This window comes from Oncorhynchus masou, chromosome 25 (assembly GCF_036934945.1).
Source record: "Oncorhynchus masou masou isolate Uvic2021 chromosome 25, UVic_Omas_1.1, whole genome shotgun sequence".
Taxonomy (NCBI): domain Eukaryota; kingdom Metazoa; phylum Chordata; class Actinopteri; order Salmoniformes; family Salmonidae; genus Oncorhynchus; species Oncorhynchus masou.
The window spans coordinates 42,509,193-42,536,769 of NC_088236.1; the positions used below are offsets into that span (position 1 = coordinate 42,509,193).

Consider the following 27,577-nt stretch of genomic DNA (forward strand, 5'->3'; position numbering starts at 1 on the left):
TTACCAAGCTGTCTACCAGCCTGAGCGTCCAAAGGTCATTACAGATAGCTAGCTATCATTATAAGGGTTAGGCTTAAGGCTTAAAGCAAAGATACATTACTTCTTGCAACCAACTGTCAGCAGGCTTACTATTTTTTATGAATCATAGATATCACAAATAAAAAATAAAATGTATATATTTAGCTATGTACGTAGTTAGCTAGTTAAGCTAATAATTACTATAACTAGATAATAATATGTGGATCATGCATTTTACTGGTAAAATAGCAATCATGTAGCAGCCCTCTCTTCTGCTTGGCTGCCTAGCTAGCTTCATATCTAATCACTAGCCATTTTGTTTTAGCTAGGTCTAGCTCATCCTAATGACAAATGCTCTTCAAATTGTCAATAAGAGTATTTTATTTTGTAAAGTTAATAATGAAAACATTTACATCAAAAATACGAGAGCTAAATTGAATAGGCTAACTCCACTTTCAGTCACCAATCCAAAATTCACAATTTGCTCTCTCCTATTCAAATCAAATCAAATTTTATTTGTCGCATACACATGGTTAGCAGATGTTAATGCGAGTGTAGCGAAATGCTTGTGCTTCCAGTTCCGACAATGCAGTAATAACCAACAAGTAATCTAACTAAAAATTCCAAAACTAATATCTTACACTGTGCATAAGGGGATAAAGAATATGTACATAAAGATATGAATGAGTGATGGTGCAGAGCAGCATAGGCAAGATACAGTAGATGGTATCGAGTACAGTATATACATATGAGATGAGTATGTAAACAAAGTGGCATAGTTAAAGTGGCTAGTGATACATGTATTACATAAGGATGCAGTAGATGATAGAGTACAGTATATACGTATACATATGAGATGAATAATGTAGGGTATGTAAACATTATATTAGGTAGCATTGTTTAAAGTGGCTAGTGATATATTTTACATCCTTTCCTATCAATTCCCATTATTGAAGTGGCTGGAGTTGAGTCAGTGTGTTGGCAGCAGCCACTCAATGTTAGTGGTTTAACAGTCTGATGGCCTTGTGATAGAAGCTGTTTTTCAGTCTCTCGGTCCCAGCTTTGATGCACCTGTACTGACCTCGCCTTCTGGATGATAGCGGGGTGAACAGGCAGTGGCTCGGGTGGGTTTTGTCCTTAATGATCTTTATGGCCTTCCTGTAACATCGGGTGGTGTAGGTGTCCTGGAGGGCAGGTAGTTTGCCCCCGGTGATATGTTGTGCAGACCTCACTACCCTCTGGAGAGCCTTACGGTTGTGGGCGGAGCAGTTGCCGTACCAGGCGGTGATACAGCCCGCCAGGATGCTCTCGATTGTGCATCTGTAGAAGTTTGTGAGTGTTTTTGGTGACAAGCCGACTTTCTTCAGCCTTCTGAGGTTGAAGAGGCACTGCTGCGCCTTCTTCACGATGCTGTCTGTGTGAGTGGACCAATTTAGTTTGTCTGTGATGTGTATGCCGAGGAACTTAAAACTTACTACCCTCTCCACTACTTTTCCATCGATGTGGATAGGGGGGTGTTCCCTCTGCTGTTTCCTGAAGTCCACAATCATCTCCTTAGTTTTGATGACATTGAGTGTGAGGTTATTGTCCTGACACCACACTCCGAGGGCCCTCACCTCCTCCCTGTAGGCCGTCTCGTTGTTGTTGGTAATCAAGCCTACCACTGTTGTGTCGTCCGCAAACTTGATGATTGAGTTGGAGGCGTGCGTTGCCGCGCAGTCGTGGGTAAACAAGGAGTACAGGAGAGGGCTCAGAACGCACCCTTGTGGGGCCCCAGTGTTGAGGATCAGCGGGGTGGAGATGTTGTTGCCTACCCTCACCACCTGGGGGCGGCCCGTCAGGAAGTCCAGTACCCATTTGCACAGGGCGGGGTCGAGACCCAGGGTCTCGAGCTTGATGACGAGCTTGGAGGGTACTATGGTGTTAAATGCCGAGCTGTAGTCGATGAACAGCATTCTCACATAGGTATTCCTCTTGTCCAGATGGGTTAGGGCAGTGTGCAGTGTGATTGAGATCGCGTCGTCTGTGGACCTATTTGGGCGGTAAGCAAATTGGAGTGGGTCTAGGGTGTCAGGTAGGGTGGAGGTGATATGGTCCTTGACTAGTCTCTCAAAGCACTTCATGATGACGGAAGTGAGTGCTACGGGGCGGTAGTCGTTTAGCTCAGAAAAATTCATGAAGCATTGGTGTCAGTTGTTACTATGGAAATTGAAGATGGTGCAACCATACACCTCTAATAAACATTGTTCAAAATGGAGTTTTCTTTGTTACAAGCACATGTTTAGTATTAGTGGATTAATTACATCTCTTTGCTCAGCTTAACTTCCTGAAGTGATTCCATTCCCCTTTAATTTTAAGATTGTCCTTCCTTTCAAAATTCCATGTGGTATCTTTTCATAGCTTAATCACTTATTCATTTTACCTATTGATATGTTTATTAATTGTATATTCATATGACAATTTATCATTTTAAAGCATTTGACCAAATTATGCATTCACGTACTATCATCATTATTGCTTGTTATTTGCCATTTTTTCCCTTCAGAAGAACATGCATACATACATACTACATTACCCACCGACTGGCCAATCCTAACCAAACCCAATCAAGACAAGAATCACAGATTAATGCCAACTGTACTGTCAACTGTCAATCATATCATCACTCAACTGTACTGTGATTCAGTACACAGTACAGTTGAGTGATGTAGCCTTAGAAATAAGGTTAATGAAATCAATAACTTGCTAACATCAGATAACATTCATATATTAGCCATTTCTGAGACTCAATTGGATAATTCATTCATAGAAGAGACAGAAAAGCTTATGGGGGAGGTGTTGCTGTATATATTCAGAGCCATATCCCTGTAATGCTTACAGACGATCTTATGTCAAGTGTTATTGAAGTGTTGTGGCTGCAGGTTCACTTGGCACATCTAAAGCCTTTTCTTTTGGGGTGTTGCTATAGGCCACCAAGTGCTAATAGTCAGTATCTAAATAATATGTGTGAAATGCTTGATAGTGTATGTGATGTAAACAGAGAGGTCTACTTTCTTGGGGACCTGAATGTTGACTGGTTTTCATCACGCTGTCCACTCAAGAGGAAGCTTCTTACTGTAACCAGTGCCTGTTCAGGTTATTAATCAACCTACCAGGGTGTTTACAAACACTACAGGAACAATATCATCCACATGTATCGATAACATTTTTACTAATGCTATAGAACTTTGTTCTAAAGCTAAAGATGAGGTCCGTTTTTCAAGATTCCTGACATTTAATCCTAGTAAAAATTCCCTGTTTTAGGTCAGTTAGGATCACCACTTTATTTTAAGAATGTGAAATGTCAGAATAATAGTAGAGAATGATCTATTTCAGCTTTTATTTCTTTCATCACATTCCCAGTGGGTCAGAAGTTTACATACACTCAATTAGTATTTGGTAGCATTGCCTTTAAAATGTTTAACTTGGGTCAAAATGTTTTGAGGAGCCTTCAACAAGCTTCCCATAATAATTTGGGTGAATTTTGGCCCATTCCTCCTGACATAGCTGGTGTAACTGAGTCAGGTTTGTAGGCCTCCTTGCTCACACACACTTTTTCAGTTCTGCCCACAAATGTTTTATAGGCTTGAGGTCAGGACTTTGTGATGGCCACTCCAATACCTTGACTTTGGAAGTATGCTTGGGGTCATTGTCCATTTGGAAGACCCATTTGCGACCAAGTTTTAACTTCCTGACTAATATCTTGAGTTGTTGTTTCAATATATCCACATAATTTTCCTTCCTCATTAAAGCCATCTATTTTGTGAAGTGCACCAATCGCTCCTGCAGCAAACACCCCCACAACATGATGGTGCCACCCCCGTGCTTCAGGGCTAGGATGGTGTTCTTCGGTTTGTAAGCCTCCCCCTTTTTCCTCCAAATAAAATGATGGTCATTATGGCCTAACAGTTCAATTTTTGTTTCATCAGACCAGGCATCAGACATTTCTCCAAAAAGTACCATCTTTGTCCCCATGTTCAGTAGTCTGGCTATTTGGTGGAGGTTTTGAAGCAATGTTTTCTTCCTTGCTGAGCAGCCTTTCAGTTCATGTCTATATAGGACATGTTTTACTGTGGATATAGATAATTTTGTATCTGTTTCCTTCAGCATCTTCACAAGGTCCTTTGCTGTTGCTCTGGGATTGATTTGCACTTTTTGCACCAGAGTACGTCCATCTCTAGGAGACAGCACGCGTCTCCTTCCTGAGAGGTATGACGGCTGCGTGGTCCCATGGTATTTATACTTGCATACTACTGTTTGTACAGATGAATGTGGTACCTTCAGGCGTTTGGAAATTGCTCCCAAGGATGAACCACTGAGTTTGAAGGTAGGCCTTGAAATAGATCCACAGGTACACCTCCAATTGACTCAAATGATGTAAATTAGCCTATCAGAAGCTTCTAAAGCCATGACATAATTTTCTGGAATTATCCAAGCTGTTTAAAGCCACAGTCAACTTAATGTATGTAAACTTCTGACCCACTGGAATTGTGATACAGTGAGTTATTGTCACGACTTCCACCAACGGTGGCTCCTCTCCCTGTTCGGGCGGCCCTCGGCGGTCGTCGTCACCGGTCTACTAGCTGCCACCAATTCGGTTTTCTTTTCTGTTGGTTGTGTCTTGATTGTTTTCACCTGTACCTTATTTGTTGTTAATTCAGGGCTATTTAAACTTCCAGGGCCCGCCTGCTTTTGTGCGGGCTTATTCCTCTCTGTCAGTGGTAGATTTTTGTTTTGCTTATATGTATTTTTGCTGTTCGTTATTTTCCCGGGTTTTGGGAGACTTAACTGTTTATTGGTCATTGTGCCTGTATGTTGGCTAGACCCAGCTGAATAAATACGTCTACATTGGAAGCTTTGCTCTCTGCGCCCGACTCCACACCCACCACTCCTAGCTTTCGTGACAGCCTCCGTCAGGGCCGCACCATAAGCAATGGAGTCAGCAGGAGCAGCTGCGCCCCCTCTCTCATCAATGCAAGACCATGTCCTCCATCACATGGACATCCTACACCGGATCAGGACGGCGATGGACCAGATGGAGAGAATGGACCGATGGGAGAGGAGCTGCCTCCCTACCTCGTCTCCAGCTCCTCTTCAGCCTGTGCTAGGTGTATAGGTAGGTGTTCAGGTAAGTGTATAGGAGTTTCCATCAGTGCAATGACGGTGGAGAGTCCAGACCAGGTTTCCACTGTGCGCATTCCCTCAGAATATGCCGATTTGGCACCTCATCAATTACCACCTCATCGACGAGAGGATTGCGCGATAAACCTCCAGGTAAACAAAGCACTTCCCAGGAGTCACGTGTACCCACTGTCACAGGAAGAGACACTGGCTATGGAGACATATGTCACTGAATCTCTGGGACAAGGGTACATTCGGCCCTCCACGTCACCTGTCTCCTCGAGTTTCTTTTTTGTGAAGAAGAAGGAGGGAGGAATGCGTCCGTGCATTGATTATAGAGGTCTAAATTCCATCACAGTGGGGTTTAGTTACCCGATACCTCTCATCGCTATAATGGTGGAATCATTTCACGGGGAGCGCTTTTTCACAAAACTGGATCTCAGGATAACTTGGTGCGTATCCGGGAGGGAGACGAGTGGAAGACCGTGTTTAGTACCACATCTGGCCATTATGAGTACTTCGTCATGCCGTTTGGGTTGAAGAATGCTCCAGTCGTCTTTCAATCCTTCATAGACGAGATTCTCAGGGACCTGCATGGGCAGGGGGTGGTGGTTTATATCGATGACATTCTGATCTATTCCGCCACACGCGCCACGCATGTGTCTCTGGTGTGCAGGGTACTTGGGCGATTGTTGGAGCATGACCTGTACGTCAAGGCTGAGAAACATGTGTTCTCCAAACAAGCCATCTCTTTCCTCGGGTATCGCATTTCCACATCTGGGGTGGTGACCGCGTTGCAGCCGTGCGTAATTGGCCGACTCCGACCACGGTAAAGGAGGTGCAACGGTTCTTAGGGTTTGCCAATTACTACCGGAGGTTTATCCAGAGTTTTGGCCAGGTGGCTTCTCCCATTACCTCACTGCTGAAGGGGGGGCCCGGTGCGTTTGCGGTGGTCAGCGGAGGCGTGCAGAGCTTTTAGTTGTCTGATGGCGCTGTTTACCGATGCTCCCATATTGGCTCATCCGGACCCCTTTTTGGAATTCATAGTGGAGGTGGACGCGTCCGAGGCTGGGGTTGGAGCCGTGCTATCACAGCGCTCGGGCATGCCATCGAAGCTCCACCCCTGCGCTTGTTTTTCGAGGAAGCTCGGGCCGGTGGAGCGAAACCATGACATGGGGGACCGGGAGTTGCTGGCTGTGGTAAAAGCTCTGAAGGTGTGGAGACATTGGCTTGAGGGGGCTAAACACCCTTTTCTCATCTGTACTGACCACCATAGTCTGGAGTACATCTGGGCAGCGAGGAGACTGAATCCTCGCCAGGCAAGGTGGGTCATGCTTTTCACCAGATTGCGGTTCACCATCTCCTATAGACCAGGTTCCCTTAACACTAAGGCTGACGCGCTGTCCCGTCTCTATGATACCGAGGGGCGGTCCATCGATCCGACTCCCATCCTTCCAGCCTCATGTCTGGTGGCACCGGTGGTATGGGAGGTGGACGTGGACGTGTACGTGCCGCTTGGTGTTCGTGACAAATTGATCCGGTAGGCCCACACACTACCCTCTTCGGGTCATCCGGGAATTGGGAGGACGGTGCGGGGTCTTAGGGGGAAGTACTGGTGGCCCACTTTAGCGAAGGAAGTGAGGTTTTATGTCTCCTCCTGTTCGGTGTGCGCTCAGAGTAAGGCTCCTAGACACCTGCCTAGAGGGAAGTTACAGCCCCTCCCCGTTCCACAATGGCCTTGGTCACATCTGTCGGTGGACTTCCTCACCGACCTTCCCCCGTCTCAGGGGAAAACCACAATCCTGGTCGTTGTGGATCGGTTTTCGAAGTCCTGCCGTCTCCTCCCATTGCCCGGTCTCCCTACGGCCCTGCAGACTGTGGAGGCCCTGGTTACCCACGTCTTCCGGCACTACGGGGTGCCTGAGGACATAGTTTATGACCGGGGTCCCCAGTTCACGTCCTGGGTTTGGAGGGCGTTCATGGAGCGTCTGGGGTTCTCGATCAGCCTGACCTCAGGTTTTCACCCCGAGCGCAATGGGCAGGTGGAGAGAGTGAACCAGGATGTGGGTAGGTTTCAGCTGTCGTATTTCCAGGACCGGCCAGGAGAATGGGCGAGGTATGTCACATGGGCTGAGGTGGCCCAAAACTCACTCCGCCACTCCTCCACGAACCTGCCGCCTTGCCAGAGCTTGTTGGGCTACCAGCCGGTCCTGGCACCGTGGCATCAGAGCCAGACCGAGGCTCCTGCTGTGGAGGAGTGGGTGCAGCGCTCAAAGGAGACTTGGAAAGCCATCCAGGAATCGCTCAAACGGGCGGGTGGGCAGCAGAAGGTGAGCGCTGACCGCCACCGCAGTGAGGCCCCTGTGTTCGCCCCGGGGGACCGGGTCTGGGTCTCGACCCGAAACCCTCCGTCTGCCCTGCCGGAAGCTGGGGCCGCGGTGTGTGGGGCCATTCAAAGTCCTGAGGAGGATAAACAAGGTGTGTTATAGGTTACAGCTCCCTCCTTACTATCGCATTAACCCCTTGTTTCATATGTCTTTCTTCAGGCCGGTGGTAGCTGATCCCCTGCAGGAAGGTGAGGTGCCGGAGGCCCCTCCGCCCCCTCTGGACATCGAGGGGCCCACGGTGTACACGGTACGTCCATCCTGGATTCTAGACGCCGGGTAAGGGGCCTGCAGTACCTCGTGGATTGGGAGGGGTACGGTCCGGAGGAGAGGTGCTAGGTACCGGTGGAGGACATCTTGGATTCATCACTGCTGAGTGATTTCCACCGCCTCCATCCGGATTGCTTTGCGCCTCGGCCTCCGGGTCGCCCACGAGGCCGGTGTCGGCGCACTGCAGGAGCCGGGTGTCGGGGGGTGGGTAACTGTCACGACTTCCACGGAAGGTGGCTCCTATCCCTGTTCGAGTGGCGCTCGGCGGTCATCGTCACCGGTCTACTAGCTGCCACCGATTCCATGACCTTTACTATTGGTTTTGTCTTGTTTTCTATTTTTTACCAATGACCTGCCACTGGCATTAAGCTAAGCATATGTGTCCATGTATGCTGATGATTCAACCATATACGCATCAGCAACCACAGCTAATGAAGTCACTGAAACCCTTAAACCCTTAATTGCAGTCTGTTTTAGAATGGGTGGACAGTAATAAACTGGTCCTGAACATCTCTAAAACTGAGTATTGTATTCCATTTTTTTTAAATGGAAACAATATGGCATCACAACAAACCTGCCAAGAGAGGGCCACCCACCAACACTAATGGACCAGGCAAGGATGGCATTGATCAGAGATAACTTTGAAAGAGCTGAAAAGCTCCAGAGCGGAGATTGGTGTATCTGTCCATTTAAGCCCTATACTCCACAAAGCTGGGCTTTACGGATGAGTGGCCAGAAAAAAGCCATTGCTTAAAGAAAAAAACAAGCAAACACATTTGGTTCGCCAAAAGGCATGTGGGAGACTCCCCAAACATATGGAAGAAGGTACTCTGGTCAGATGAGAGACAAATGTAGCTTTTTGGCCATCAAGGAAAACACTATGTCTAGCGCAAACCCAACACCTCTCATCACTCCATCCCACAGTGGCAGCATCATGCTGTGAGGATGTTTTTCATTGGCAGAGACTGGGAAACTGGTCAGAATTGAAGGAATGATGGATGGCGCTAAATACAGGGAAATTCTTGAGGAAAACCTGTTTCAGTCTCCAGAGATTTGAGACTGGGACGGGGGTTCACCTTCCAGCAGGACAATGACCCTAAGCATACTGCTAATGCAACACTCAAGTGGTTTAAGGGCCTAGTCAAAGCCCAGACCTCAATCCAATTGAGAATCTGTGGTATGACTTAAAGATTGCTGTACACCAGCTGAACCCATCCTACTTGAATTGGCTAGAGCAGTTTTACCTTGAAGAATGGGCAAAATCCCTATGGCAAGATGTACCAAGCTTATAGAGACATACCCCAAGAGAATTGTCACTGTAATTCCTGCAAAGGTGGCTCTACAAAGTATTGACTTTGGGGGGGTGAATAATTATGCACGCTCAAGTTTTCAGTTTTTTTGTCTTATTTCTAGTTTGTTTCACAATAAAACATATTTTGCATCTTCAAAGTGGTAGGCATGTTGTATAAATCAAATGACACAAACTCCCCAAAAATCAATTTTAATTCCAGGTTGTAAGGCAACCAAATAGGAAAAATGCCAAGGGGGATGAATGCTTTTGCAAGCCTCATTAATTTATACTGGATAAAGCGTACATTTTCGTTTACTGTAATTTCGTGAACATGTTCTAACATTCCGTCCATCTAATCAGTTTACAACGGTGTATGTACTGTATGTGTGTGTGGGGGGGCCTTCGACAAATGTTTACCCAGGTACTTGAGAAGGAACTCCTCTCACTGTGAGGCTGCCAGTGCAATATTGCAGATGATGGTAAAACAACTAATTTAATTTTTACCACGCTCAGAATTGATCTAATGAGTGACTTTGAATTAAGTGCTGAATGGAAAAAAACAACTGTTCAAGTCAAAAGAGCTGAACGGACAATAGCGGTCGACCTCTATTAAGAGTTGGAGAACATGAGGCTTGTGATTTGAACCAACCAACTTTCCTAAACACGGCAATACTTTTCCTGTCGGTTAATCTAGTCTGGTGAAGCTAGATTGTAGTAGAGAGCGTGAGAAGGACAGGAGATCAACCTTCATGTTATTATTCAAACAAAAAATCTTCATACGCTATACACTTCTATACTAAACATTAGGAATACCTCTTGCACTCAGAACAGCCTCAATTCATGGGGGCAAGGACTCTACAAGGTGTCAAAAGCGTTTCAAAGGTATGCTGGCCCATGTTGACTTCAATGCTTCCCACAGCTGTGTCAAGTTGGCTCGATGTCCATTGTGTGGTGGACCATTCTTGATACACACGGGAAACTGTTGAGCATGAAATACCTTGCAGTGTTGCTGTTCTTGACACAAAACTGTGTGCCTGGCACCTACTACCATACTTCAGTCAAGGACACTTCAATATTTTATCTTGCACATTCACCCTCTGAATAGCACACATTACAATCCATGTCTCAATTCTCAAGGCTTAAAAATCATTCTATAACCTGTCTCCTCCCCTTCATCTACATTGACTTGAAGTGGATTTCACAAATGAGATCAATAAGGGATCATAGCGTTCACCTGGATTCACCGGGTCAGTCTGCCATGGAAAGAGCAGGTGTTAATGTTTTGTATACTCCGTGTATATGGGCGTCATCAGTTTATGCAGTAGTAGAGCCAAGCATTAAATGGTAGGCCTACATACATAGTTATCAGAAGGTTTATCAGAAGGCTGTTGGCCTGAAATTCAGATGGAGAATAGTGCAGTTATGCCCTTGAGCACAGTAACCTGGCTCATTAACCAGGCTTACTCCAGTACAGAACATACTCAGTTGGAAAAGAAATGGGAGAGTTGTAGAAATGGCTTTGGATAAAATACACTAAGAAAAGAAAGCATTAACCTCCCACTTTCACTGGGTAAGTAGTGGAATGGTGCTTTGGGGCCTATGGAGCCTTTAGGGAGGGCCTCTAACCTGTATAAGACGACCTTGCTCCGTCTGCAGAGTGTTGAGCTCTTGTCCCAGGTTCCCCTGGCCTCGCCTCAGAGATTCGTACTCCAACTTAAGCTGGCTGGCATGGCCCGATAGCTTGGCCACCTCCTCAGCCAGCTTCACCAACAGGGCTCGGTCCTGGCCCTTCACTGACTTCAGGTCCGTGTCATGGTCGGTCAGCGAATGGAGCAGCGACGTCTGCACGGCCTCCATCCGCATGAAGTTGTTGTTGTAGTCGGGGCAGTTGGGGTCGATGAAGATGTTGATGCGCGAACCATCGCCCCGCTCGACCGTCACCAGGGCGTTGCCCTCGTCGTGGTTGGTGGAGATGAGTGGGGGGCCGTCGTTGGTGCCGGGGGGTGGAGCTTGGTAGTGGTTCATGAGTAGGATGGTACCCGTTGCCATGACGGCCAGGAGGACAGCCACAAAGAACAGAATGGTGCACAGGAAGTAGCTACAGCCCATCCTCTGGGGAGACAGGTGAGAGACACAGAGGAGAGAATAGCATGAGATTAGGACCGACTTTACACAAACAATTTCTACAGGTTTTATAGAACATTCATAAAGGCTTCAAAAGCACTACATAGATGCTTCACAAATCATTTATGAGCAAAGTCATACTACACTGAACAAAAAAGATGAACGCAACATGCAACAATTTCAAAGATTTTACTGAGTTACAGATCATGTAAGGTAATCAGCCAATTGAAATAAAGAAATTTGGCCTTAATCTATGGATGTCAAATGACTGGTAATACAGATATCTTAAAGATAAAACGTAAAGGCTTGGATAAGAAAACCAGTCATTATCTGGTGTGACCACCATTTGCCTCATGCAGCGCAACATCTCCTTCGCATAGAGTTGATCAGGATGTTGACTGTGGCCTGTGGAATATTGTCCCTCTCCTCTTCAATGACTATGCAAAGTTGCTGGATATAGGCGGGGACTGGAACAAGCTGTCGTACACATAGATCCAGAGCATCCCAAACATGCTCAATGGGTGACATACAATGCATTCGGAAAGTATTCAGACCCCTTGACTTTTTCCACATTTTGTTACGTTACAGGCTTATTCTAAGAATGATAACATTTCTCATCAATCTATACACAATGACTAACTGAAAACAGGTTTTAGATTTTCCTTTACAAAGGTATTCAGACCCTTTGCTATGAGACTCGAAATTGAACTCAGGTTTCCATTGATCATCCTTGAGATGTTTATACAACTTGATTGGAGTCCATCTGTGGTAACTTCAAATGATTGGACAGCACACACCTGTCTATATAAGGTTTGACAGTTGACAGTGCATGTCAGAGCAAAAACCAAGCCATGAAGTCGAAGGAACTGTCAGAGACAGGAATGTGTCGAGGCACAGATCTGGGGAAGGGTAACAAAAAATGTCTGCAGCATTGAAGGTCCCCAAGAACACAGTCGGCCCCAATCATCCTTAAATGGAAGAAGTTTGGAACCTGGTCAAACTGAGCAATCTGGGGATAAGGACCTTTGTCAGGGAGGTGACCAAGAACCTCTTGGTCACTCTAATTGAGCTCCAGAGTTCCTCTGTGGAGATGAGACAACCTTCCAGAAGGACAACCATCTCTGTAGCACTAAACCAATCAGGCCTTTATGGTAGACTGGCCAGACAGACGTCACTCCTCAGGAAAAGGCACATAACCGCCCACTTGGAGTTTGTCAAACAGCAATGAAAGGACTCAGACTGTGAGAAACAAGATTCTCTGGTCAGATGAAACCAAGATTGAACTCTTTGGCCTGAATGCCAAGCGTCATGTCTGGAAGAAACCTGGCAAAATCCCTACAGTGAAACATGGTGGTGGCAGCATCATGCTATGGGGATGTTTTTCAGTGGCAGGAACTGGGAGACTAGTCAGGATTGAGGGAGAATTGAAGGGAGCAAAGTACAGAGAGATCCTTGATGAAAACCTGCTCCAGAATGCTCAGGACCTCAGACTGGGGCGAAGGTTCACCTTCCAACAGGACAAGACCCTAAGCACACAGCCAAGACAATGCAGTGGCTTCAGGACAAGTCTCTGAATGTCCATGAGTGGCCAAGCCAGAGCCCGCACTTGAACCCGATCGAACATCTCTAGAGAGACCTGAAAATAGACACCTCCCATCCAACCTGACAGAGCTTGAGAGGATCTTCAGAGAATAGGAGAAACTCCCCAAATACAGGTGTGCCAAGCTTGTAGTATCATACCCATCATACTCAAGGCTGTAATCGCTGCCAAAGGTGTTTAAACAAAATGCTGAAAATAAGGGTCTAAATACTTATATAAATGTCATATTTCAATTTTTTATCTTTAATAAATCTGCACTAATTTCTAAAAACCAAATTTTGCTTTGTCATTATGGGGTATTATGTGTAGATGAATGAGGGGAAAAACTATTTAATCCATTTTAGAATAAGGCTGTAATGTAACAAAATGTGGGAAAAGCCAAGGGATGGTTTCTTACAGTTTGTGCAGAAATTCTTTGGTTGTGCAAACCCACTGTTTCATTAGCTGTCCGGGTGGCTGGTCTCAGATGATCCTGCAGGTGAAGAAGCCAGATGTGGTGGTCCTGGGCTGGCGTGGTTACACATGGTCTGCAGCTGAGGTCTGTTGGATGTACTGCCAAATGCTCTAAAACTACATTGGAGGCAGCTTATGGTACTGTAGAGAAATAAGCAAATTCTTTGGCAACAGCTCTGGTGGGAATTCCTGCAGTCAGCATGCCAATGCAACGTGTAAGGTGCTGCTTTCATGTTTCATGAGCTGACATAAAAGATCCTAGAAATGTTCCATATACACAAGAGGCTTATTTCTTACCATCCCTGTTAGTGAGCATTTTTATTTTGCCAAGATACTCCATCCACCTGACAGGTGTGGCATATCAAGAATGATTAAACAGCATTATAATTACACAGGTGCACCTTGTGCTGGGGACAATAAAAGACAACTCTAAAATGTGCACAATGCCACAGATGGGAGGGTGCAATTTGCATGCGGACTACAGAAATATCCACCAGAGCATTTCTCGTCAACAATCTGCCTCCTACGTTGTTTTAGAGAATTTGGCAGTATACTCAACTGGCCTCTCAACCGCAGACCACGTGTATGGAATTGTGTGGGCACAGATATACCATAATGAGATCCTGAGGACCATTGTCGTGCCATCACCTTATTTTTTTCAGAGTGATAATGCACGGCCCCAAGTCGCAAAGATCTCTAGACAATTCCTGGAAGCTGAAAATGTCCCAGTTCTTCCATGGCCTGCATACTCACCAGACATGTCACCCATTGAGAATGTTTGGGATGCTCTGGTTCAATGTGTACGACACTGTGTTCCAGTTCCCACCAATATCCAGCAACTTCACACAGCCATTGAAGATGAGTGGGACAACATTCCACAGGCCACAATCAACAGCCTGATCAACTCTATTTGAAGGACGTGTCACGTTACATGAGGCAAATGGTGTCACACCAGATACTGACTGGTTTTCTGATCTACACCTCTACTTTTTTTTTAAGGTATCTGTAACCAACAGATGCATATCTGCATTCCCAGTCATGTGAAATCCATAGGTCAGCGCATAATTCAATTATTTTAATTGACTGATTTCCTTATATGAATTATAACTCAGTAAAATCTTTGACATTGTTGCATGTTGTGTTTATATTTTTGTTCAGTATATATAGACCTTATAAAGGGTTTAGGACTGCATCCAGAATGGATCACATCAGTGTAGGTATAGTAACTAAAGCAAGATTGTCACGACTTCCGCCCGTTCGAGCGGTGCTCGGCGGTCGTCGTCACCGTCCTATTAGCCACTACCGATCCCTTTTTCGTGTATCTGTTGGTTTTGTCTGATTGGTTTCACCTGTGTGTTGTTTAGTTAATTAGTGTCTGTATTTAATGTAGGTTGTCCTGCCCTTGTTTTGTGCGGGATTGTTTATTTTGTCATTCGTTTTGTCTGTCGGTGTTTATTGTTTCTTATTCTCCGGTTAGTCTGTTATCCTGTGTTGGATAAGTTCACCCTGTGTGTATTTGGGTTGACCGTGTTTATTTTGTTCACCGGAGAATAAAACTTTATATCGCTATCTGCTCTCTGCGCCTGATTCCACCCACCTTGATTAGACGTGACAAAGATAGGCTATTAGGCTGAATCCCAACATGAGATATTTGTGTGTAACTCAAACTGGTGCATACATTCTATTTACATCAACATCAAAATAAAAATCGATATCTTGAAATACGGTACATAATTTCCCTTTCAACTCGTGAATAAATCATTGATTGAGATGGGCAAAAACTATTTAGGACCCAACCTCACCTCAATGAATCCAATTCTTACCCATCTACTCATAGCAAACTACTCTCACCACTAAACAAATTATTCAGTCCACTTCAGTCTGTCTCACAATCCTTAAACACAGAAATAGTTAAATATCCAAGACATACTAACGACCTCCATTGTCGTAGAATATAACCTAAATGGGAACTACAGTAGGCTTTGCAATATTTCACTTCCGACTGCTTTGGGCTGACAAGGGGTTTGGAAAACCAACTCCTCTCCTCTCCGAATCTGCATTTTGTGTTTCTCCTCTTTTGCATCATGGTGCTGAGGCAAGCATCTCTGCAGGGGAGGAAAGGAGAGTGGGACAGGAAATAAACTGGGTCTGGCTTGTAGCTCAATCATCTGTGCATTGGCTAGGCGTCTCCACACAACAGCTCTCTCAACTGTGGGAGAACTAGTGTTTGTTTCTTTGAGTGTGTGTGTGTGTGCGCATTTATGCGTATGTGTATCTGCATGCATGAACTACTATACCATTGCACTTCAGACAGTTAGCTATAATGACAAATTAAGTGATTGACACAGGAGGGGCAAAGACTAGGACGCAGGCACCCTCTCACTGCCACATTGAAAACTTTGCTTTGCAGGCGTTTTCTTACATTTTTTATAGGCGTTCAGACTTATTATATTTTTTGCTGTTTTTCGAATGCCATTTCAATTTGTTTCTACTTGTGTGACCCCAGAGTAATGTTTCCTGCCTATTCCTTGTCTCTTCTCTTACAAATGGCACATACTGATAGCATGGTCGTAATGTCAGCTTCCTCATGCAGTATATATTGCATCCTGGTACTGTATGTACTCTATACAGTTATCTAGTGGACACAATTTGGAATAGGATGGTTATAAACAGTTCTTTGTGATTGTCGAGAAGCCAAATTACTAGATTACAACCAGGTAGAGATGTCAGTCATGACTAAATTAAGACGGTCTGGGAAAGATTGCAACCAGATTGCAACAAGTTAAGAATGTGTTTGTCTGCTCTGTAAGAATATGTTTAAAAAAGTAATTTGATCAGTATACAACCTGACCATCACGTCACAAAACATGAACATGACAAAACAAAATACATCAGGAATACATATTGCAACAGTTTATTATATATATATATATTTTAAACATTTGTGGGGGCACAGTGTCATAGAGGATATGAGAAATAGAGCCAGTCATTGATTTAGTGCCACATCTGCAGTGGAGCATTCAGCCTGTTAAAACTAGGCCCAGCCTGGCCCATCCACAGTCTGGAGCTACTCCCTATCCTATCCCCCACAGCATCCTCTGCAGGCATTGTCATCTTTATTTTAAAAGATAATTAATGTGCAGAAAGGATTACAGCCTACTGTGCCATGCTGCACAAGATAAATATGTTACATCAAAGTAACAATGTCGCTTGTCAGCAAGAATTATTAGCCTTTATTGTAGAGATGAGAACCCTCTGAACACATCTAGCCGAGGAAGAGCAGAGAATACTGGGGCTCCACACTTTTCCTGTGAGCCTAAACATTCTGCTGCTTACCCTTTGTAACGCAATACCAAAGCAGCCACATTGAGCTGTGTGTGTGTCTGTGTGTGTGTCTGTGTGTGTGTGTGTATCACTATTTGAAATCATTTGAAAGCCAGGCAAGTAGTCATCTCTTATATCCCATTCTACCGTCGTGCCCTTGAATCTGACATAAGACAACTCAAAAGCAGACATTCATATCTTGGCATCTCTGCCACCTCTGGCCCTGTGAGCCACTTGGGTTGGGATTGGAAAAGCACACTCTTCTGAACAGAGACAATATTTGACCACTTTTATCCGTCCATGCAGCAGAGAGAGGGGAAAGGCTCACTGGGAGTGCAGGCCTGGGCTGCACCAGCAGGGAGCTGTCGAACAGAATGAGCCGCCCTTGTTCCTCTCCTCTACTGTTCTCCACTTTTCCTTTCCTTTCCTTTACCTCTCCTCTACCCCCATCACTCCTTCCCCTATCGTTTCCTCCTCTCCTCTATCTCCTGTTTCACCTGGTGCTGTCCGACAAGGCCAAGACAGGCAGTGACATTGAACACCTCAAGACTAGGGGAGTTCACTGCTGGTTTGTCACACAGGAGAAAGGGGGTGACAGAACTACTGACTACTTCTTTAGACTGTGAACGGTAAAGTTTCAAGTACTCACAATGGAATTGAGCCTAACCTAAAGTGAAGGGCCATATATGCTGAGCACCTGTGGCTGCTTTTCCTTCGCTCTGCAGTCCAACTCATCCCAAACTATCTCAATTGGGTTGAGGTTGGGTGATTGTGGAGGCCAGGTCATCTGATGCAGAACTCCATCACTTTACTTGGTCAAATAGCACTTACACAGCCTGGAGGTGTGTTTTGGGTCATTGTCCTACAAATGAAAGTTCCACTTGTAGGGCTCCAGAGTGGTGCAGTAGTATAATGCACTGCTATGCAGTGCTAGAGGCGTCACTACAAACCATGGTTCGTTCTCAGGCTGTGTCACATCCGGCCGTGATTGGGAGTCTCATAGGCGGTGCACAATTGGCCCAGCGTCTTCTGGGTTAGGGGAGGGTTTGGCTGGGTGGGTAGGCCGTCAATGTAAATAAGAATTTGCCTAGTTAAAGGTAAAAAATAAAATTTAAATAAAAACCAGATGGAATGGTGTATCGCTGCAGAATGCTGTGATAGCCATCCTGGTTAAGTGTGCTTTGAATTCTAAATAAATCACTGACAGTATCACCAGCAAAGCACCCCCACATCATCACACCTCCTTCTCCATGCTTCACGGTGGGAACCACACATGTGGAGATCATCCGTTCAGCTACTCTGCATGTCACAAAGACATGGCGGTTTGAACCAAAAATCTCAAATTTGGACTCATCAGTCCAAAGGACAGATTTCACTGGTCTAATGTCCATTGCTCGTGTTTCTTGGCCCCAAAAAAAGTATCTTCTTCTTATTGGTGTCATTTAGTAGTGGTTTCTTTGCAGCAATTTGACTATGAAGGCCTGATGCACGCAGTCTCCTCTGAACAGTTGATGTTGAGATGTGTCTGTTACTTGAACTCTGTGAAGCATTTATTTGGGCTGCAATCTGAGGTGCAGTTAACTCTAATGAACTTATCCTCTGCAGCAGAGGTAACTCTGGGTCTTCCTTTCCTGTGGCGGCCCTCAGGAGAGCACGTTTCATCATAGTGCTTGATGGTTTTTGCGACTGAACTTACAGAAACTTTGAAAACTATTGAAATTTTACATATTGACTGACCTTCATATCTTTGCTTATTTGAGCTCTTCTTGACATAATATGGACTTGGTCCTTTGCCAAATAGGGCTATCTTCTGTATACCATCCCTACCTTGTCACAATAAAACTGATTGGCTCAAATGCATTAAGAAGGAAAGAAATTACACAAATTAACTTTTAACAAGGCACACCTGTTAATTGAAATGCATTCCAGTTGACTACCTTATGAAGCTGGTTGAGAGAATCCCAAGACTGTGCATAGCATTATCAAGGCAAAGTGTGGCTACTTAGAAGAATCTCAAATATAAAATAAATTTTGATTTGTTTAACACTTTATTGTTTACTACATGATTCCATATGTGTTATTTCATAGTTTTGATGTTTTCACTATTATTCGACAATGTAGAATGAGTAGTTGGGTCCAGACTTTTGACTGGTACTGTATATTAACAATAGCATGGGAGCTTTCCCAAGTTAAAGAGATCCATTCCAGGCATGATTATTAAGAATTAAGTCAGATGCTTTTAGGAGCTCTTGCCTGTAACAGAGCTACAGTGTATTCTCCTGTACAAGGCCAGTATATGCTTGTACTACATAATGCTGATCGGTGCTATTTGGGAGGCTATCAGGCTATTAATTGTCAGGCGGTGGTTGAATAGCTCCCTGATCACAGCTTACCCTGATACACTATACACACAATAATCCACTTGAGCAGAAAACCTTGGATCTGAGCTGTTCTAAGATGTGGCCCTTACTCAAACAAAGGAAGCTTGTCCTCGATTTGACTATAACTGAGCTGCAGTTTTCTATTTGGAGGGAGGCAGAAGGGAAATTTGAAATGGTCAAAGCTAGGACACAATATAGTAAATAGAGTGCCACTTGAAACACACACCCTATGAGGAAGAAGGCAGAGGGGAAGCTAGCTCAGATCTCTGTACCATTAGAAACTAGAGGGATAATGAAAGTCATGAAGTTCTCTCATCTGACCCTCTGGTGTGACTTGAGCAGGGGTGTTGGCATTAACGGTGTACCTGTGCTGTGGATACAGGGAGTGCATGCAGGCTCCAGGATACGTGTCTCATGCTAAAAGCCTGTCACCTAATTAAAAACCTTGACCCTCCTGCCGGCTGGGAATAATGAGGCTGACGCTGCAGCGAATTCATTTAATTACAGTACATGACAAAAAGGCCTGGTTCGAGCATTATACGCACGCACACACACACACACACACACACACACACACACACACACACACACACACACACACACACACACACACACACACACACACACACACACACACACACACACACACACACACACACACACACCAGAGGAGCAGGATTTTTTTTATCACTGCAGTCGTATCTACTGAGCTCATCCTTAATCTATTTTTTTTAATGGGGAACATTTACCAAGTGGATTTATATATTTTTTAAATCATGCAGGAAATGTAACTGCTCCTCCTCAGTGCCAAACCCCTAACTGGCCTGCTGTCCTGAGGCTTTACCGGGGATGGAAGACAATGAGAACTCCCCGTTCTCTAGAAGGTTAGTGCAGATGTCAAGACTGTTTGGTCTTCCACTTGGGGATGGGAAAAGACCATGGGTCCTAGATCAGTCTTTGGGCAGACAGACAGTCACATAATGTATACCACTACCTGTGTTGTTGTTTTTGTCTCACATTTGGATATCCCGTGTGATGTTAATGCTAAAGCAAACTTCCTGACATTCAAAGTGTTCCCTTGTAATGTTCTTACCACACATACAGTGGATTCAATCTGACAGGCATCTGCAAACAGCAGCTGGCACTAGGTGCCAGAGATAAGAGTGGTGAAATAGCTCACCGTCAAGACAAACACGGAATGCTTTCAAGCATACTCAGGAGGGAGTTGGTGCCGTTTCGCCACTGACCTGCTATGATTGTCATCCATGCATAAATAGTGTCATGTTCTTCTGTTTAATCAATGGTAAATATTACCTCTGGATGGGTCTATTCAAATCAAATGTTATTGGTCACATGCCTCGTAAACAGGTGTAAACAGTAAAATGCTTACTTATGGGTCCTTGTCCAACAATGCAGAGTTAAAGTAGAGTTAAATACAGAAATAGTGAGAAGAGAAATAAATACACAGTGATTGCTTTGTTTACCAGAGTACACTGCTGAGTGTTAAACCAAACTTATGAAGTAAATGGCAAGCTTTTGGGGTAGGAGAGGGCTGCACGGAAGAAAAAAAAAGAAAATGGACTTTTGGACCCCACAGCCATGGGAGAATAATCCCTGAAAGCTATAAGAGTTGGCCCAAATCAAGAGGAGGATGTCTCATACTGTACATAATTCTTTGGGAGAGCACCAATCCATACAAATAGGTCTGTAATAAGGAAACCAGATACTGCGGCTTACCGTTGAGCTTCAAAATGGCTTTAGGCATATTTCCTACTGGGCTCCTACTTTGATGTGGCAAAGCTGCACATCTATAGTGCAAAACTGGGCTATACCGTATATCGATAGCTGGCTACTGTCACGCCCTGACCGTAGAGAGCTTTTTATGTCTCTATTTTGGTTCGGTCAGTGTGTGGATTTGGGTGGGCATTCTATGTCCCTTTTCTATGTTTTGTATTTCTTTGTTTTGGCCGGGTATGGTTCTCAATCAGGGACAGCTGTCTACCGTTGTGTCTGATTGAGGACCATACTTAGGTAGCTTTTACCCACATGGGTTATGTGAGTAGGTATTTTCTGTTTTGTGTTTCTGCACCTGACAGGGCTGTTTCGGTTTTCATTCATTCTCTTTGTTAATGTTGTTATTTCAGTGTTCAGTTCAAATAAAAGCATGAACACTTGCCACGCTGCACCTTGGTCCTCTCCTTTCATCAGCCGTTACAGCTACAAAGAACTTCCTTATGTTGATTACTTTCACTGAAAAAACTCCCTAACATAATTAGGTTATCGAACAGAAACACCCAATGTGTCTTGGTGACATGTCCTTCTTTGTCTTTTTAAATGGTCCAGCATATCTAATGAAATGGCCAGAGGGGACTCTTTGTGCTCCGGAATCAGTTGTCAACTTACTCCTCCGCAGCTGGGTGATTAAGACTCCGTCTTACGTGTTTGTTTGTCTGATCCTTTAGCCAAGAGGGTATAACACACAGGCCACCCTGCTGCTCTGTGTCAGCATTCATTGAATTTCCTCACTGATATCTGCACCTTTCCCTCACACCACAATGAGAGCGTATTTAGGACAATACTGAACGATAGATCCATTCAGTGGTAGGGAGGCTGTGTCTAATTGAGAAACTGATAGTGAGTGCAATGGTCATGGCTGTATATCAGCAAAAATGAGGAGAAAGCTCAAATCTAATTGTCGTTAAGCTGAACTGTACTGGTCTTGTACAATGTTAAGATAATGGTTGGCCGGATGCATATTCATCAGGTGAGCAGAGGAAAGATGGGGTATGTACAGTAAGCAGTAACTATGATGCAAAGCCATTCAAAGTAAAACATTAACAGAGGTAAACTCCTTTTTACCTCATATCAGGAAGAAATTATGATGTTGGGAAGAACGTATTTTATTACGAAAGCTCAATTCCACTGGTCTGCAACCACTGTTCTGTTTGTCAATTCAGCAGAGCATTCTGGTAGAAACTAAGGAGGATGGCTCTTTTTGGACAGACTGCATTTTTATGCAACTGCATTTTAAGTGATTTTTCTGTGATAGTTTAAAGGTACAATACAATACATACCCTCTTAAATGATGCAGAAAAACAGACACGTCATTTTTTTACCCCCTTTTCGTGGTATCCAATTGTTAGTAGTTACTGTCTTGTCTCATCTCTACATCTACCGCACGGACTTGGGAGAAGCGAAGCCCGAGAGCCATGTGTCCTCCGAAACACAACCCAACCTAGCTGCACTGCTTCTTAACACAGCGCGCATCCAACACGGAAGCCAGCCGCACCAATGTGTAGGAGGAAACACCGTACACCTAGCGAACTGGTCAGCGTGCACTGCACCCAGCCCAACCACAGGAGTCGCTAGTGCGCGATGAGACAGGGATATCCGTGCCGCCCAAACCCTCCCTAACCCGGACGACGCTGGGACAATTTTTTTTTACCTTGTATTAATTGTAAATGCGTAAATGATAAACATACTTAATAATTATGGTTTGTTTTCTTTGTGATTAAATTAAACAAGTACCCCTATCCTTTGGGATGAGTAAGTTACTTCAAAAAAGTGCCAGATTGAATCCATCATTATCATAAAGTGTCTTAATGAATACCAGGTAAACGCCTGCAGAAATAGGACTGTATCGGTACTTTCTATAAATTTGAGTGTGGTGTGTGTGCAATGTGCCTAAATGTAGGTTTTTTAAATGTATTTTTTATTTCACCTTTATTTAACCAAGTAGGCTAGTTGAGAACAAGTTCTCATTTGCAATTGTGACCTGGCCAGTTGCACACTCTGGGGCCTTTCAGAACAAGTGTATGTAAACGGGTGCACCTCAGCCACGCTCAAGGTACTAAACGATATCATAACCGCCATCGATAAAAGACAGTCCTGTGCAGCAGTCTTCATTGATCCTGCCAAGGCTTTCGACTCTGTCAATCACCATATTCTTATCGGCAGACTCAATAGCCTCGGTTTTTCTAATGACTGCCTTGCATGGTTCACCAACTACTTTGCAGACAGAGTTCAGTGTGTCAAATCAGAGGGCATGATGTCCGGTCCTCTGGCAGTCTCTATGGGGGTACCACAGTGTTCAATTCTCGGTCCGACTCTTTTCTCTGTATATATCAATGATGTTGCTCTTGCTGCGGGCGACTCCCTGATCCACCTCTACGCAGACGACACCATTATGTATACTTCTGGCCCGTCCTTGGACACTGTGCTATCTAACCTCCAAACGAGCTTCAATGCCATACAACACTCCTTCTGTGGCCTCCAACTGCTCTTAAACGCTAGTAAAACCAAATGCATGCTTTTCAACCGTTCGCTGCCTGCACCCGCACGCCCGACTAGCATCACCACCCTGGATGGTTCCGACTTAGAATATGTGGATATCTATAAGTACCTAGGTGTCTGGCTAGACTGCAAACTCTCCTTCCAGACTCATATAAAACATCTCCAATCCAAAATCAAATCTAGAGTCGGCTTTCTATTTCGCAACAAAGCCTCCTTCACTCATGCCGCAAAACTTACCCTAGTAAAACTGACTATCCTACCGATTCTCGACTTCGGCAATGTCATCTACAAAATAGCTTCCAATACTCTACTCAGCAAACTGGATGCAGTTTATCACAGTGCCATCCGTTTTGTTACTAAAGCACCTTATACCACCCACCACTGCGACCTGTATGCTCTAGTCGGCTGGCCCTCGCTACATGTTCGTCGCCAGACCCACTGGCTCCAGGTCATCAACAAGTCTATGCTAGGTAAAGCTCCGCCTTATCTCAGTTCACTGGTCATGATAGCAACACCCACCCGTAGCACTCGCTCCAGCAGGTGTATCTCACTGATCATCCCTAAAGCCAAAACCTCATTTGGCCGCCTTTCCTTCCAGTTCTCTGCTGCCTGCGACTGGAACAAATTGCAAAAATCTCTGAAGTTGGAGACTTTTATCTCCCTCACCAACTTTAAACATCTGCTATCTGAGCAGCTAACTGATCGCTGCAGCTGTACATAGTCCATCGGTATATGGCCCACCCAATTTACCTACCTCATCCCCATACTATTTTTATTTTACTTACTTTTCTGCTCTTTTGCACACCAGTATCTCTACCTGCACATGTTCTTCTGACCATTTATCACTCCAGTGTTAATCTGCTAAATTGTAATTATTCACTCCTACGGCCTATTTATTGCCTACCTCTTCATGCCTTTTGCACACAATATATATAGATTATTTTTTTCTACTATGTTATTGACTTGTTTATTGTTTACTCCATGTGTAACTCTGTGTTGTTGTCTGTTCACACTGCTATGCTTTATCTTGGCCAGGTTGCAGTTGCAAATGAGAACTTGTTCTCAACTACCCTACCTGGTTAAATAAAGGTGAAATAAAATAAAAAATAAAATAAAAACTGAGATCGTGTAACACTTAGATAACACGCAGGTGGACTTTATTTAACTAATTATGTGACTTCTGAAGGTAATTGGTTGCACCAGATCTTATTTAGGGGCTTCATAGCAAAGAGGGGGAATACATATGCACGCATCACTTTTCTGTTTTTATTTGTTATAATTTTTTGAAACAGGTAATTCTTTTCATTTCATTTCACAATTTGTGTATGTCATAAGGGAGTGAAAAAACAAATAACTGCCACTGAGTGGGTGGTGCCTGTGCTGTTTTCAAAGTTATTACATTCAACAGAAAAAAGTTGCTATCAGTCGGTTGCATAAAGACTTAGACATCAATGTTAAAATATAATATAAATTAATGAATCACGAGGTGGTAATGGGGTTCGTAATAGTTAAATTATATTTCAAAGGTCACATTGAAATCAGTGGTGGAGAGCAGATGCATCTCAGGGGAGAACTATCAATTAGGAGCCATGTTGCCATAAGATCAAATGAATACCAACCACTAGGTAGAAAATATACATTAAAATGTAAATTCAATGTTTTGTTATTATTTGTATTATTATACATCTCCTTATCCCTCATCTTGACCCAGCCCTGCCTGCAACTACAACGATAAATGAACAGTAAGCTCTCATTTAAGTGGAAAGCAAATGGAAATGTTTTATCATTGGAGGGAAGGAAAGGAAAAGTTTCAGCCACTGTAGGTAATCACAGTAATCCAGTCTGTTCAGTTAGGGGCTCACAGCATGTCTATAGGTCAGAATGAATCAGAACAGAATGCATTAGCTGGGAAACACAGACAATGCATAGCAATGTGTTGTTTAGAAACTTAGAAGATGTTGGCAGAAGGTCGACATCAGCCATACCAAATGCAAAGGATTGAAGTCTAGAATACAGAGACCCCACGAAACAAATCTTTGGAGTTTTAAGAAACACATTATCTACTACTGTCTGTTGGAATGATCTCATCGGAAGGCTAATGGACATTTCTGGCATTCTCCTAATGTGTTTGCAGCTTTCCCCATGACTCTGGGATGTTCTGGGATTCACCCGAATGGCATTGAGGAGTATACCACTTCAGTCACCGGCTTCCTCAATGACGTTGTCGCCACAGTGAACATACGTACACACCCAACCAGAAGCCATGGATTACAGGCAACATCCGCAACGAGACAAAAGCTAGAGCTGATGCTTTCAAGGAGAGGGACACTAATCAGGACGCTATGAGAAATCCTGGTATGCCCTCAGACGAACCATCAAAAAGATAAGCGTCAATATAGGACTTGGATTGAATCCTACTAAACTTGCTCTGACACTCGTCGGATGTGGCAGGGCTTACAAACTATTATGGACAACAAAGTGAAACCCAGCCGCGAGCTGCCCCTATGTCGCGAGCCTACCAGACGAGCTAAATGCCTTTTTTGCTCGCTTCAAGGCAAGCAACACTGAAGCATGCATGAGAGCACCAGCTGCTCTGGACGACTGTGTAATCACGCTCTCTGTAGCTGATGTAAGCAAGACCTTTAACAGGAGAATATTCACAAGGCCGCGGGGCCAGACGTATTACCAGGACGTGTATTACGATCATGCGAGGACCAACTGACAAGTGTCTTCACTGATATTTTCCTAGATCGAGTCAGTAATACCTACATGTCTCAAGTGAAGGTAACCTACCAAAATGACTACCCGTAGCATTCACGTCGGTAGCCATGAAGTGCTGTGAGAGGGTGGTCATGATTCATATCAACACCATAATCCTGGAAGCCCTAGACCCACTCCAATTTGCATACAGCCCCAGCAAATCCACAGATGCCGCAATCTCAATCTAACTCAGCACTGCCCTTTCCCACCTGGAGAAAAGAAATGTGTGAAAATGCTGTTCATTGACTACAGCTCAGCGTTCAACACCCTTAAAGCTCATCACTAAGCTAAGGACCCTGGGACTAAACACCTCCCGCTGCAACTGGATCCTGGACTTAATGACGGGCCACCCCGCAGGTGGTAAGGGTAGGCAAGAACACATCTGCCACTCTGATCCTCAACACTGGGGCCCCTCAGTGGTGCGTGCATAGTCCCCTCCTTTACTCCCTGTTCACCCACGACAGCATGGCCAAGCACGACTCCATCACCATCATTAAGTTTGCTGACGACACACCAGTGGTAGGCCTGATCACTGACAATGATGAGGCAGCCTATAGGGAGGAGGTCAGAGACCTGGCAGTGTGCTGCCAGGACAACAACCTCTCCCTCAATGTGAGCAAGACAAAGGAGCTGATCGTGGACTAGAGGAAAAGGAGGTTCGAACAGGAATCGACAGGGCTATAGTGGAGCTATCACATCAAGACAGTCGTGAAGAGGGTGCAACAACATATCTCTCTCAGTAGACTGAAAAGTTTTGGCAAGGGTCCCTAGATCCTTACAAAGTTCTACAGCTGCACAGAGCATCCTGATCGGTAGCATCTCCGCCTGGTATGGCAACTGCTCGGCATCTGACTGTAAGGCGCTACAGAGGGTAATGTGTACAGCCCAGTACATCATGGGGGCCAAGCTTTCTGCCATCCAGGACCTACAGGCGGTGTCAGAGGGAAATTGTCAAAGACTACAGACATCCAAGTCACAGACTGTTCTCTCTGCTACTGCATGGCAAGCGGTACCGGAGTGCCAAGTCTATGTCCAAAAGGCTCCTTAACTTCTTAAGGTATAGCGGGCAGCATTTTCACTTTTGGATAAATAGCGTGCCCAATTTCAACTTCCTGCTACTCATGCCAAGAATATAAGATATGCATATTATTAGTAGATTTGGATTGAAAGTTTCTAAAACTGTTTGAATCATGTCTGCGAGTATAACAGAACTTATGTAGCAGGCAAAACCCCGAGGACTAACCGTTCAGAATAATTTTTTTGAGGTCTCTGTCTGTTCACTGAGTTCTCATTGGGAAACGATATTTCTGAGGAACTTGTTTTCAGTTCCTACCGCTTCCACTGGATGTCACCAGTCTTTGGAATTTGGTTGAGGTTATTAATTTGTGCAATGAAGATGTACGGCCATCTAGGAACTGCGTAATACTGTTGAGAGTTGCGCAAGACTAAAAAAGTAGCTTGGTTTGATGTCTTCCTGTATTGAACACAGATAGACCCGTCTTCAATTTGATCGATTATT

The 27,577-nt window shown here is 44.5% G+C and overlaps 1 protein-coding gene across 1 annotated transcript in view; it reads right to left on the reverse strand.

Moving 5' to 3' along the window:
• Positions 1-27,577, reverse strand: part of LOC135514379 (fibrinogen C domain-containing protein 1-like) — a 159,699-nt gene that overhangs the window by 113,970 nt on the left and 18,152 nt on the right. Inside the window, exon 2 of the mRNA XM_064937823.1 lies at positions 10,750-11,235. Coding sequence (XP_064793895.1) covers positions 10,750-11,235 — 486 coding nt within the window. The remainder of the gene's footprint in view (positions 1-10,749; positions 11,236-27,577) is intronic.